The 11,633-nt window shown below is 40.8% G+C and overlaps 2 protein-coding genes across 2 annotated transcripts; one reads left to right on the top strand and one right to left on the bottom strand.

Annotated features, from left to right (window-relative positions):
- Positions 1-127: 127 nt before the first annotated feature.
- tcta (T cell leukemia translocation altered) lies at positions 128-1,022 on the bottom strand. Its single transcript, XM_075461303.1, has 3 exons — positions 664-1,022; positions 527-578; positions 128-278 (listed from the first exon to the last, which is right to left on the bottom strand). The coding sequence occupies exons 1-3, from the start codon at positions 872-874 to the stop codon at positions 236-238; spliced, it is 306 nt and encodes a 101-aa protein (XP_075317418.1). The 5' UTR covers positions 875-1,022; the 3' UTR covers positions 128-235.
- Positions 1,023-2,185: 1,163 nt separating this feature from the next.
- Positions 2,186-11,396, top strand: mon1bb (MON1 secretory trafficking family member Bb). The gene is made up of 6 exons (XM_075461304.1): positions 2,186-2,320; positions 2,842-2,936; positions 4,621-5,217; positions 5,852-6,644; positions 6,866-7,013; positions 9,807-11,396. Exons 2-6 carry the CDS (start codon positions 2,858-2,860, stop codon positions 10,032-10,034), a joined length of 1,845 nt encoding a protein of 614 aa, XP_075317419.1. The 5' UTR covers positions 2,186-2,320; positions 2,842-2,857; the 3' UTR covers positions 10,035-11,396.
- The last annotated feature ends 237 nt before the right edge of the window (positions 11,397-11,633 follow it).

The following is an 11,633-nucleotide window of genomic DNA, read 5'->3' on the forward strand; positions in this document are numbered from 1 at the left end:
TAATGGTTCTGCTTGGTGTCAATAAATATCTCACAATGGCCATCCAAGGTACGTCACTGATATGCACAAAGGCTAATAAATGTTCCTTGGGAAAAGTGATAGAAGATAAAGCCTTCTTCAGACCATCTCGAATGTAATGAGGGCTTTATTATCAGAACATCTGAATGTGAATTCAGCGTCTCTTAAGTAAACTGTCCGGCCCTCACTTGGATAAAGCCCACAGACCAGTGTCCTGTTAATCCCGATGAGTCTTCAGAGTATCCCCTGCTTTACTGTCCCTTAGAAAAATAAAACAGAAAGCTATTACAAACAGAGCAATTAAAACTGCTAAAGTAATGTAATTCAAATATGACAAAAACATTAAGTTGATATCCCTTCCTTCTCAGCAATGAAATCATTTAGCTTTGCAACAAGTAAGACTCACTATGGCACTGATTCAAACAGTAGCTTTAGAGACTGAGACCGTGTGAAGAGGGAAGACTAACTAACTGTGCGAAGCCATATGACCATCAAATGCGACACCTACCAACTACTGAAGTGAGGAGCTGCGTCAGGTGTACCTCCATTCTGTCCAGCACCTACATGTCAACAGACACAGATCAAGCTAACGTGGCTAACATTAGTTCAACAAGCATTGTACCCGACAAAACAAATACAACTCACCTTGTCGGTAATACATATCGTTTACTGTATTCCCGTAGACTTTCCATGCAAAGTGAATTGCAATAAGACTAAAAATTAACCAGCCGAGTAAGATTTTGAATATGGACACTCTCATGTCGTTGGCTAGCCAGTCGTCCACAAACTCGGAAAGGAACGACAGGCAGCTGTCAGCGATGCGGGAAAAAAACTCAAAATCCCATGACTCTTCCATAATGTCCGGCTATCCAGCTAATGCTAAACTAGTATGGGGTCAACCGTTTGTCCAGTGGGTCATTTAAAAGTGAATACGTTTACTTAGCAGCATATAATATCTATTCCACATCCCTACAGTTACCCTGTTTACGTTGAGAAGGCAGGAATAGGAAGTGACCTCATTACCTCATTACGTATTTCCGTTTTTATTTGTTTAAATAATATTATTTATGTGGAATTTTATTCTATATTATTATTATTTTTTGCCGAAGTAAGTGGTGTAGATTTTTATTTACAGTTTTAATTATTTTGAAGTTGATGTGTTTTTACACAATAAAAAATTCCCAATCAACGTTTCTACAGTAAACGAGTACTTAGTACGACAATTTAGAACTAGTACTTTATACAGCGAATCCCTTTATACATGCACATTTAAGTTTCCTGGTTTCTAAGTCTGTTTAATTTCGCGTCACTTCATCATTTAAGCTGTTTACCAACAGATCATTTTTCAGAAACCTGGTGTTTACAGAATTCTGATTTCTATCACACTTTATATATTCGGTTTTCTCAAAATCAGGATACGATGCTTCCATGCACAACATATAACCAGAATGCTCAAAGATTTAAATACAAGCATGATTATCCAGTGCCTCATATTGCTTTGGTCACATGGGAATCCTGTTAAACCCGATGAATAATATTTGTTTTACATTTTTATTGTACACTAAAAAAGGAATAAAAACTATGATCCATAAATTGAAATTAAAAAAATAGGTTAAATCACCATTAACGAATTGGGCACAAAGGGAACAAAAATATAGCCTGGGAAATCCCATGCTGCTTTGCGCTCGATTTCATTCTCACTGCAATTGTGGACGCGTCAGCCAGGCTAACAAAAATATAGCCTGGTTAACAAAAATATGCCACACAATTTCTTCTATGCTGCCTATACAAAAAAGTTTTAAAAAATGTGCACAGTAAAAGTAATCAAATTACCCTTACAAAAACACTGCAGCGTAAATAGTTACAGGTACAGTGTAATATGTCTGTTGTTTAAAGCTTTCTTTCCACATTTTAAATTTCTGATTCAAATTTAATAAAGTAATTGCATCAGAATGCATCTGTAATCAAATTACACATTTTTGCAATTTAATCTGAGTAGATCATAGTCACATGTTCCATTAATGTTTTCATGGTAGGCATTACTTCACAACCTAATTTGCTATCATCTTTATTTGTGTTTTTTTTCCTCTACCGCTCCGTCCCGAGTGGGCGGGACTATCCAACGCCAGCGGGCAACCTGATTGGCCAGCTGAGCTTGTCATCAGCGACTCCGGACGTCTGCTGTTGTAAGAGGAAAATTTGTTTTCTGCTCATTCTTGACAGCCCACTTGAAGCCGGGTTTCCGATGAAAGTTGATGTTGCAGATTAAATATTAAGACCAGCGCGTCGACGTTAGACAGTCGTAAGTTTTATTCGCTGTCTGTCTAATTTTACAAGAGCACGATTGACTGCACGAGCCCTGTTATGTCAAGGCCATGAAATTGATCTGTGTGTTTCGCTTGCTAGCAGGCAGCGTTAGCTACGTAACCACAGTCAACATTTGCCGAGTTGCGTCGTCATTCACGGTCACACATTTATCATTATGGAGAGGTTGACTGTCTTGACAGTTTGCAAGTTAGCAGACATGCGTGTGTTTATCGTTTGAATATCATATTGTATTTTTAAACAAACGTTAGGTCCCTCGGGCTCCGTCTAACCGACCAACGTTTGCCTGTAGTGCAACATTAAACCGGCCGCCTTAATCAGATTTAAATTCCACTGTCTATTGGGTATCTTGGAGCTGTTACTCTTCTCTGTAATCATGTGACCGAACCACTGCTCCAGTTTGAGTGCTGCTATTCATAAGAGACCAAAGATGCCTATGTCTGGGTAAATGCGCATTTATTACAAAGCTGTTTGATTTTGTTTTTCCTTTATTCCCAGTGATTGGGATGGTATCATGGAGGAAGACAATCATCAAGACGGAGAGGCACAAGGAGTGAAGATTTGTGATCCCCCGTCTGGGAGCAATCCACCTGGTAAATAAATACTTTATAGGCTTGAGAGGTATATAGACACTGAAACTATTTTTGTTTTGTTAGCTTAACATATTCAAATTACAGTTTTGAATAATGAATATGCACTCGAAGGGTAGATGGTCAGCTTTAATGTGAGGTTATTCACATTCAACTTTGGAGCAGAGCTTAGTAGAACTCTTCTTATAAGCGGACCAAAGCTAGATTACTTTTGACTTTAAAGCTTTCTATTTGATAGATGGTTGGTGTCCCTTAGTTATTAACGACCAGAGCGACTCTGGGGAGTTTGTCGTCACAGTGCTGGCCAAAGCCAAGCTGGAGGAGCAAGGTATAGGTGTAAAGGGGAGATCGTCTCCCCTGTTGGAGGCAGGCATCCAGGAATCTCCTCCATTTATTTCTCATCGTGATGAGGATGTTACAGCTGACAGCTGGCGGCAGCACAGGAAGCACGTTTTTGTGCTCAGTGAAGTGATAGATGCTTGGTGTCCCTTAGTTATTTCTTCATCAGTTAAATTGACTAAAGGTTTGGAGTTTATTCCCTTGTTTTGGGAATCCACAGATGAGCTAGAGATCAGTATATGTGAGTGAGCTTGCTGGAACATGATGAGTGGTACACACTGGTGTGCTCTGAAACATGGAAAGGAAGAAAAGCCTTCATTCAAATTCAAATTCAAAAATACTTTATTTATCCCAGAGGGAAATTAAATGTTGATGTAACTCAATTAAATCAAGGAGTTATTATAGATGCTGATGGCTGTGGGCAGGAAAGATTTCCTGTAGCGGTCCGTTTTGCATCCAAACTGAAGAAGCCTTTGACTGAAGAGACTGTTTTCCGATAACAGTCTCATGGAGAGGATGTTCAGGGTTGTCCATAATATATATTGTTCATGATATCCAGCCAGATATGTAACTCTTTCCAATAGGTGACACATGCTATCTAAATTTACCATAAAGAGGAGACTTCACAGGAGCAAATACAGAGAGTTCACCACAAGATGTAAACAATTCTTAAACTCTAAGATTACAAAGGCCATATTAGACTATGCTAAAGACATCGTTGAAAGCCTGACTGGTTCTTGAATAGCATTGTTTGGACACCTAAAACCAAGATCAACCTGTAGTGGCAGGAAGGAAGAGGGATGGCCAATGTTTGGGACGGTTGAAGTTGTGGGGCATTCATCTGTTTGGCAGTGTGGGGGTATGGCCTTCACTGACTCTGGGTCATTAGTATTTGTTCATGACTTGACAGAAGACGGAGGCAGGAGGCTGAATTCTGTAGTGTATTCTTATCTATCCTACCATCCATTCTCTAAACCCGTTTAATCCTATTCAGGGTCACAGGAGGGCTTGAGCCTATCCCAGCTGCCACCAGGGCTAAGGGCCGATTGAATTCTGGGTCCATTGCTAACGTAGCTTGTGATGGAAAGTTGATCACAGTTCAACTTTTGCCAACAGCAGCGGAAGCACCTACAAATCAAATCGCCTGACTGATTGAGGGGCTGATCTTTTGACTGATCCTGAAGTGTTACAGCACTGCATCACTGTTTATTCTGCTTAATTCCTAAACCTATAGAGCAGTTTGAATGTGAATACCTTCATATTAATGCTAAGATAATCTTAGATAAGATAATCTGTCATTCATTTTCATTATTACTTCATAATTGATTTTTTTTCCCCTTCATTTTAGCTGACACATTGGCGACTTCTCTGTCCCTCTTGGGGAATCATATGTTTCCCGATCCGGTGGTGGGAACTGATTCGGCCATCGTTCAGAGTGACCAGACTGAAAATTTGCACCTCTCGGATGCGACAGCAGAGGGGCCCAGTCTGGATCCAGAACCTACTTTTAACCCAGAACCAAAGTTAGAGACTGAGGAGACGCAAAATTCAGAGTGTGAGAACAATGAGCCCGTACAGCCAGCTGACAGAGGGACAGAGGGGGCTGCCGTCAACAATGACCAGAGCGACTCTGGGGAGTTTGTCGTCACAGTGCTGGCCAAAGCCAAGCTGGAGGAGCAAGGTATAGGTGTAAAGGGGAGATCGTCTCCCCTGTTGGAGGCAGGCATCCAGGAATCTCCTCCATTTATTTCTCATCGTGATGAGGATGTTACAGCTGACAGCTGGCGGCAGCACAGGAAGCACGTTTTTGTGCTCAGTGAAGCCGGCAAGCCCATTTATTCCCGATATGGCAGCGAAGAGGCACTTTCATCTACAATGGGAGTCATGATGGCGCTGGTGTCTTTTGTCCAAAGTGGAGATAATATCATCCGCTCAGTGTATTCAGGTGAGAGTGTCGTGTGGTAGCTATTTTTGACTGTATGATTGTTAAAGTCACAGAAGATGTAGCATTTCTTATATGCCTGAACAAGAGCGAGTGAAGACGTATTTAACAGGATTTTCAGACAGGCAGCAATTTATTTATTTTTTTGGTGATCTTAGTCGATGTGGTTTGCTGAGAGCGCTGCTTCACAGAGAAGCATTTGTTAGTGAAAACTTCTGTTACTGTGAATAGCTTGATGAGTAAAAGATCAACTGACATTCAAAATGCATAAAACTCAATAAGAAACAGCTGTTAAGTAAGTAAAGATGGCATCTTCAGATTTGAGAATAAATAGCTCATCAATAATTTGAAGGCATAAAGACTTGAAGTATAAGCTTGGACACTCCATTTGGTTTGTACATGCAAGACACTCTTAATAAGACTCACAGTTTATTAACACTTTATTAATATGATATGATGTGATATAATATAACATGATTGATCCATCCGTGTGCACTCCAATGATTTTGGTCACTGTTTGGACTCATTGTCCTGTTGGAACGCCCAACCTGCTGTTGGTGTGATGTTAGCCAATCTTTTTCTTCTTCCTTAGCTCAGGTTTTTAATTGCTTTCCATGTTTTGTCTCCCTCCAATCAGAGCAACACACTGTGGTGTTCTTACAGAAAGGGCCCCTGGTGCTGGTGTGTGTCTCTAGCAGCCGTCAGTCTGAGCAGCAGCTGCGTGGAGAGCTCCTCTACGTGTATTACCAGATCATTAGTATGCTCACCCAGGCCAGCATTTCCCGCATCTTTGAACACAAGAAAAACTATGACCTGAGAAGACTCCTGGCAGGCTCAGAGAAGATCCTGGACGGTCTTCTCAACCTGGTGGACTCCGACCCAAGCTTTCTGCTTGCAGCAGTGCATTGCTTGCCTCTAACTTCCTCTCTCAGGGACTCTCTCAGTCAGATCCTACAGAAAGCTATCACACCCAATCTGGTTTTCTCTATCCTCATTGCCAAGAACCAGCTGCTAACCATCGTCCAAGAGAAGACCGTCATCGAGGACACAAGGCTTGAGCCAGCTGACGTTCACCTGCTGCTCAACCTCATCGGAGCTTCCTCTGCCTTTCAGGCTGGGGAGATCTGGACTCCCATCTGCCTCCCTCTGTTTAATCCTGACTGTTACTTTTATGCATATATTTCTTACCTGGACCCTCCAGAATGCACGGTTTGTTTGCTGCTGCTCTCGACAGACAAGGAGGCTTTCTATGCTGTAGCTGAATGCAAGAGGAAGATAGAGGAGGCCATGATGGCTCAGAACTCCCTGAGCCTCATCGCTAAAGCACAGTCATACAGCGTGAGCCAGGTTGGCGTCTCAGACCTCAGACACTTCATGTACAAGCCCTTTGATGTGCCGGACAACTACCGCCAGCTCACTCAGTTCACCAGGTGTGTGTGTGTATAATAATAATGCATGTGATGGAACAATACAAATACCTTTTTATTGTATGAGTGAAAAAGCTGTGTCTCCTCCTATAGTGATACTTTCCCTGATCATGATCACAGCTTAAATTTTGCTAATGTCCAAATGAATGATTTTAGGCTCATTGCATCTTTGTGTCAGAATTTTTGAGCTTCACAAACCTTCTTTGTGTGTAACCTGTCTGAAGCCCAGAGATGGAGGCTCCATACAGCAGTGAGGAGGAGAAAATGCGACTCCTGGATCTTTATCGTTACATGCACAGCCGCATCCATAGCACCTCACGACCCCTCAAGCTCATCTATCACGTCGCTGAGAGGGAAACTCTGCTAGCCTGGGTATGTAGTTCTGTGTGTGGTTGCATTCTCATTGATATCTCGTATGAGAGTCCAAAACCGTTTCAAGGAGATTGATACCATTCTCATAACTCCTGATGATCTGTTTTAATGTGAAACTGGAGCCAGCATGCAGTTGGCTTTGCTCAGTACAAACACTGGACAACAGATAGCCTGATAGAGTGATTGAATCTACCGCTCTGGTTAGATGTTTACACGCTCTTATCACTGACATAAATGTCATGGCAGTATCGGGTTTTCAATGATTTCTTTGAACCTTAAAATTATTGTGCGTTTTTTTTTCATTCATTGTTGTTTTTTTACTAAATAAAAATAGACTAAATTATAAATCCTGATTTAAAAGCTTCTACACACCCACTTAGATCATGTAGTACAACGTGCTAAAAAGTCCAGATGTATTAACTCTTTACTTCTTGATAGAAAGTAATGAGAATAAAGTACATTTGATTAAAAATCAAGTTTACCGAGATTCTTTTTGCATCTATCAACAAGGCTCTGGCAGTAATCTGGTTGGATAGTTGCAAAAAACGGAAAAAAATAGAATGCTCTTCACTTGTTGAAACCCTCAGTAATATCCACATTCACAAATTTGTTCCTGGTCGGCGCCCTCTTTTAAGCTACATCAATATTCTCTTCAATCATTCGCTTTCATGTAAGCAGGGCAGGACGAGCAACTCGCTCGATTTTAGTTCAGTCAGTGAGGTGGCCTTGTTGTTCATCTACCACCAATACCAAGAAGACATTAATCCCTTGTTTCATGCTGATCCAGCTAACAATAACCCACATTCTTCGTGATACACTCTGAACTGCTTTGTTCAGAGCTTGTAGCTCTCCTTTTTCCTGGAAAAATGAAGACAAATAAAATCTTGGCTCTCATTTGATGGAGTCTGCTTCACTAGTCCTTCAGTGCTGCACATTTAAGAGGAGGTCCTAGTTCGATTCAGTTTTTGTTCCCTGTTCAACCTAACTGGTCCTTGTGGTGCTTGATTGCTTTTATTTTTTTTTTTATTTATTTTTTTTTTTGGCTTTACTGAAGAAGATTTGTGTTTCTGCTTTTAGTCGGGCCTAAAAACAACAGACAGTTAAAAGCTTTTGTCACAGACAGACCTGGATTGTACCTTAATTGAATTAAAATCAAATATCAAGTCAAAACCGTCACAAGTTAGTCAGTCCCCTTGGCAGATTGGTACACATTAATTCGATTTGTTGGTGTCCGGGCACAGCGTTCCCTGTGAGCAGAGTTTTCCACAACAAGTTTTGATGCCTGTTTGGAGTCCTGTTGGAAAAACCCAACCAGCCGTTGGTTTGGCGTTCAGTATGCTCAGGTGGTCCCCCTCCTTCATTATTATTTTGTGAAAGTTGAAGATGTTAAATTTGGAGCAGCTCTTTTTTTTTTCTTGACTGGCAGCCTCAAAGTTCACGTCAGATTAAAACTTACTTCACTGTCGACAGTAAGACAGGCGCTCCAATAGATTGTAGTTAATTGTAGACCTGAATCAGCTAAAGGTGACAGTTTGAGCCTTTCTTTCAGACCTTAGCAAAGTAGTTAAACCCTGCAGTTTGTACTTGCATAGCAAAGTTTAAATGGTCAATCTCGCAGCTGTTAAGAAACTGCTCCAAATGTGTTTATGACGTATGTAGAAGTGTCTGCACTATGCTCCAAACCAAGGTTCATGTTTTTGTTACATTTGATCCAGTTGGGTTTGGTGTCACCAGACAACTTTTCATGACACAGCTTCGTGCTGTTGTCATCACAGACACGATCTGCATCACTCAGTAGTTGACAGTGAATGGTTTCTACAGGTGTTTGACTGCATTGGTGTGCTCAATTTGTTTGAATGAATAGCAAAAATGATTTTTGTTAGCACTGTAATCATTTTTACCAGGTGAATACGTTCTCACGGAGCTTTCATACAGTACCAGACAAGGAGGGTGAGAAAGTCCTGCGGGTCTTGAAAACTCCACACGGGAGAGACTATCAAGGCCAGTGGGAGTCTATTTCAGAAGATAAAAATAAACCCGGTCCCCTTTCCTCTAAATGCTACCGAGGCCCACTTCCTCTCTCCAGTTGGCAAAACCCCAGCGTAAATGCCTTGGTGCAGGTTTCTAAGGGGGGGGGGGGGGGGGGGGGGGGGGTTCACAGCTGTGAAAACGGTCCGGACCAAACCATGGAACTGTGAAAGCACCCCGAGTCACCAGTCCTCTTTCTCAGATCTTAGAGACTTAGAGTGGCTTAATGTGCAGCAGCTGTAGTTCTGATCTCATAACAGGAAATTAGTTAAGAGACATTTTCATCACCACTAACCTACTGTGTTTTTTTTTTTTTTTTAACCTGTATCTATCATTTTGATCCTGTGTTGAATCGAAAATTAATTTAAACCTGTGCACTAGTTCTTCTTATTCTCTCCATATTAGAGATGTTGTCCAGTCAGTCTGTCACAGGTAAAGAATGGTTTAAAATTCTACAGCATGACATTCAGGTCCTTGGTGACTGTCGTTGTGTATATCAGAACACTGAGCTAAAAAAAGGAAAGTGGATTTCATCTATGAGCCGAGCCCGGCTAGAAGGCTAGAAGTTCATCGTCATTATCTTGAGCTTTGCTGTAAAGCTCCTGCTTAATATTTCATGAATATAAAAGACATTAGTATAAATTTTACCATTCAACTTTGTAAGACGGTGAATAAATGTATTTTCCATAATACGGCCCCTTTTCTTTAACTACTGTGACAGATCGTCTCCTCTTCAACTTAAATCTGTTTTCCTCTCCGTGTTAGGTGACGAGTAAGTTTGAGCTGTACACCTGCTTCAGCCCCCTGGTGACAAAGACTTGTGCCATTACCGCCATCACTAAGCTTCTAAGATGGATTAAGAAGGAGGAGGACCGTCTCTTCATTAGATACCCTCCAAAGTATTCAACTACTCCCAACCCCAGCAAAAGCTCTAAAGGTGGCAAATCTGACCAGCAGGACTCCACAGATAATGGTTTCTTATCTCTTCTATAGAACTCTTGTTAGCACTATCATAGCTCTGCCTCATTCAACAGTAGTTTGTACACTGGTTTCAAGGTAATTTTTTTAAACCTTCTTTTGACACTCGTTGGACTTGACAGACACTTGACTACAAGAATCAAAACACTATATTTTACACTACTTAAAGGAGAACCGGTCTTCAGGACTATCCCTCCTCCTGAAAATGAAAGCACGTCGCTGCTTTCGTGCAGAAACAGTTGGCGCGGAGCTGCGTCGGTGTATTTTAATTTGAACTGTGGTAGAAAAATATTGACATGATATTTAAATGTTTTTATATTGTTTTATTACAGCAACGAGAGTTCTTTCTTCTTTTCACGGACAGTGAATGTATCGCACAGATATGCCACAACTTTGTCATCGTCTGTCTGTTGTGTGAGTTAATGTGAGGAGAGAAAAATGAGGTTAAACCACCTTCTTTTCTTACAGACCAGGTCACACAGGTTTCTTCATACAAAGACAGCCTAATGTTGAGCAACAGTGTCTTAGGTGAAATAAAAGTGGGATCAGCATGAACTGGAATGACAACAACTGGAACTGTCAGAAAAGGGGGGTTCCCAAAGAAAAGAGAAAAAAAATCCTGGTCCATGTTTTTCTTCACCATCTTTAAAGCTGAGTAGCAGTGTTTTTCTGCCGATCATCTCACACCTAATGCACTGAGTCCAGGTAACGTTAGCCTTTTGAAAACCAGTTTTTCTAATCATGGTCTATAAATGATAGCCTCATCTTTGTGTCCTCTGAGGGCTTTCCTGTCGATTCAAGTCTTAACAGTATGTCTGTAGTATTATGAAATAAATCCCAGGTTGCACAAATCCATGGTTGTCCTAATTATGTAGAGATATGCTGAGTGTTTCTGTCCGAAATAACGGATTAACTTTAAGTGGCACTTTACTTTGTGGTTGCGTTTTAATGAATTTGTCATGTTTATTTTTTAGGGCTGGGCAACGATTAAAAGTTTTTAATCTATTTAATCACATGATTTCCCTGATTAATCACATTTGTACGCAAAATCCAAAAATTAATTCAAAAGTAGTGTATAGCTTTTAGCATTTAGTTTTATTTTAAATGTACTGCCATATGAATGAAAGTGCCATAACATTTGTTGTGCAAACACACTTTTAACATCAGTATTTTTATGTAGAAGCCTCGCTGCACTGTCTGTTTCGTTGATTGACTTGCTGGTATCAATTGTGTGTTTTGCCCACTGCATTTTATATCCACGTGCGGTAATCATTAATGACAAACTGATGGGTCTCAATCATTCAGCGATTCAGGATTCATCCTGAACAACTTCAGGGATGCACTGTCCTCTAATAAATCTATCACACTGTATAATAATACAGCTTAGAGTTTCTTAATGGAAAGAGAAAGTTTTCCTGATTTAAGTTTTTCCCAGTTTGACCGCACAATGACTCTGTTGTCTCATGTTGATGACATCATCATTGTTGGGCTGTTACTCTGTTCCCTCTCGGCTCCTATCACCCCCCCCCCCCCATCTCCATTTCGTTGTATGAACGTACAATAACAATATAGATTAAGATTAAGATCCAATTTTTTGGTCATGCAAACACACGA

Source organism: Odontesthes bonariensis, chromosome 3 (assembly GCF_027942865.1).
Source record: "Odontesthes bonariensis isolate fOdoBon6 chromosome 3, fOdoBon6.hap1, whole genome shotgun sequence".
In the NCBI taxonomy this organism is placed as follows: domain Eukaryota; kingdom Metazoa; phylum Chordata; class Actinopteri; order Atheriniformes; family Atherinopsidae; genus Odontesthes; species Odontesthes bonariensis.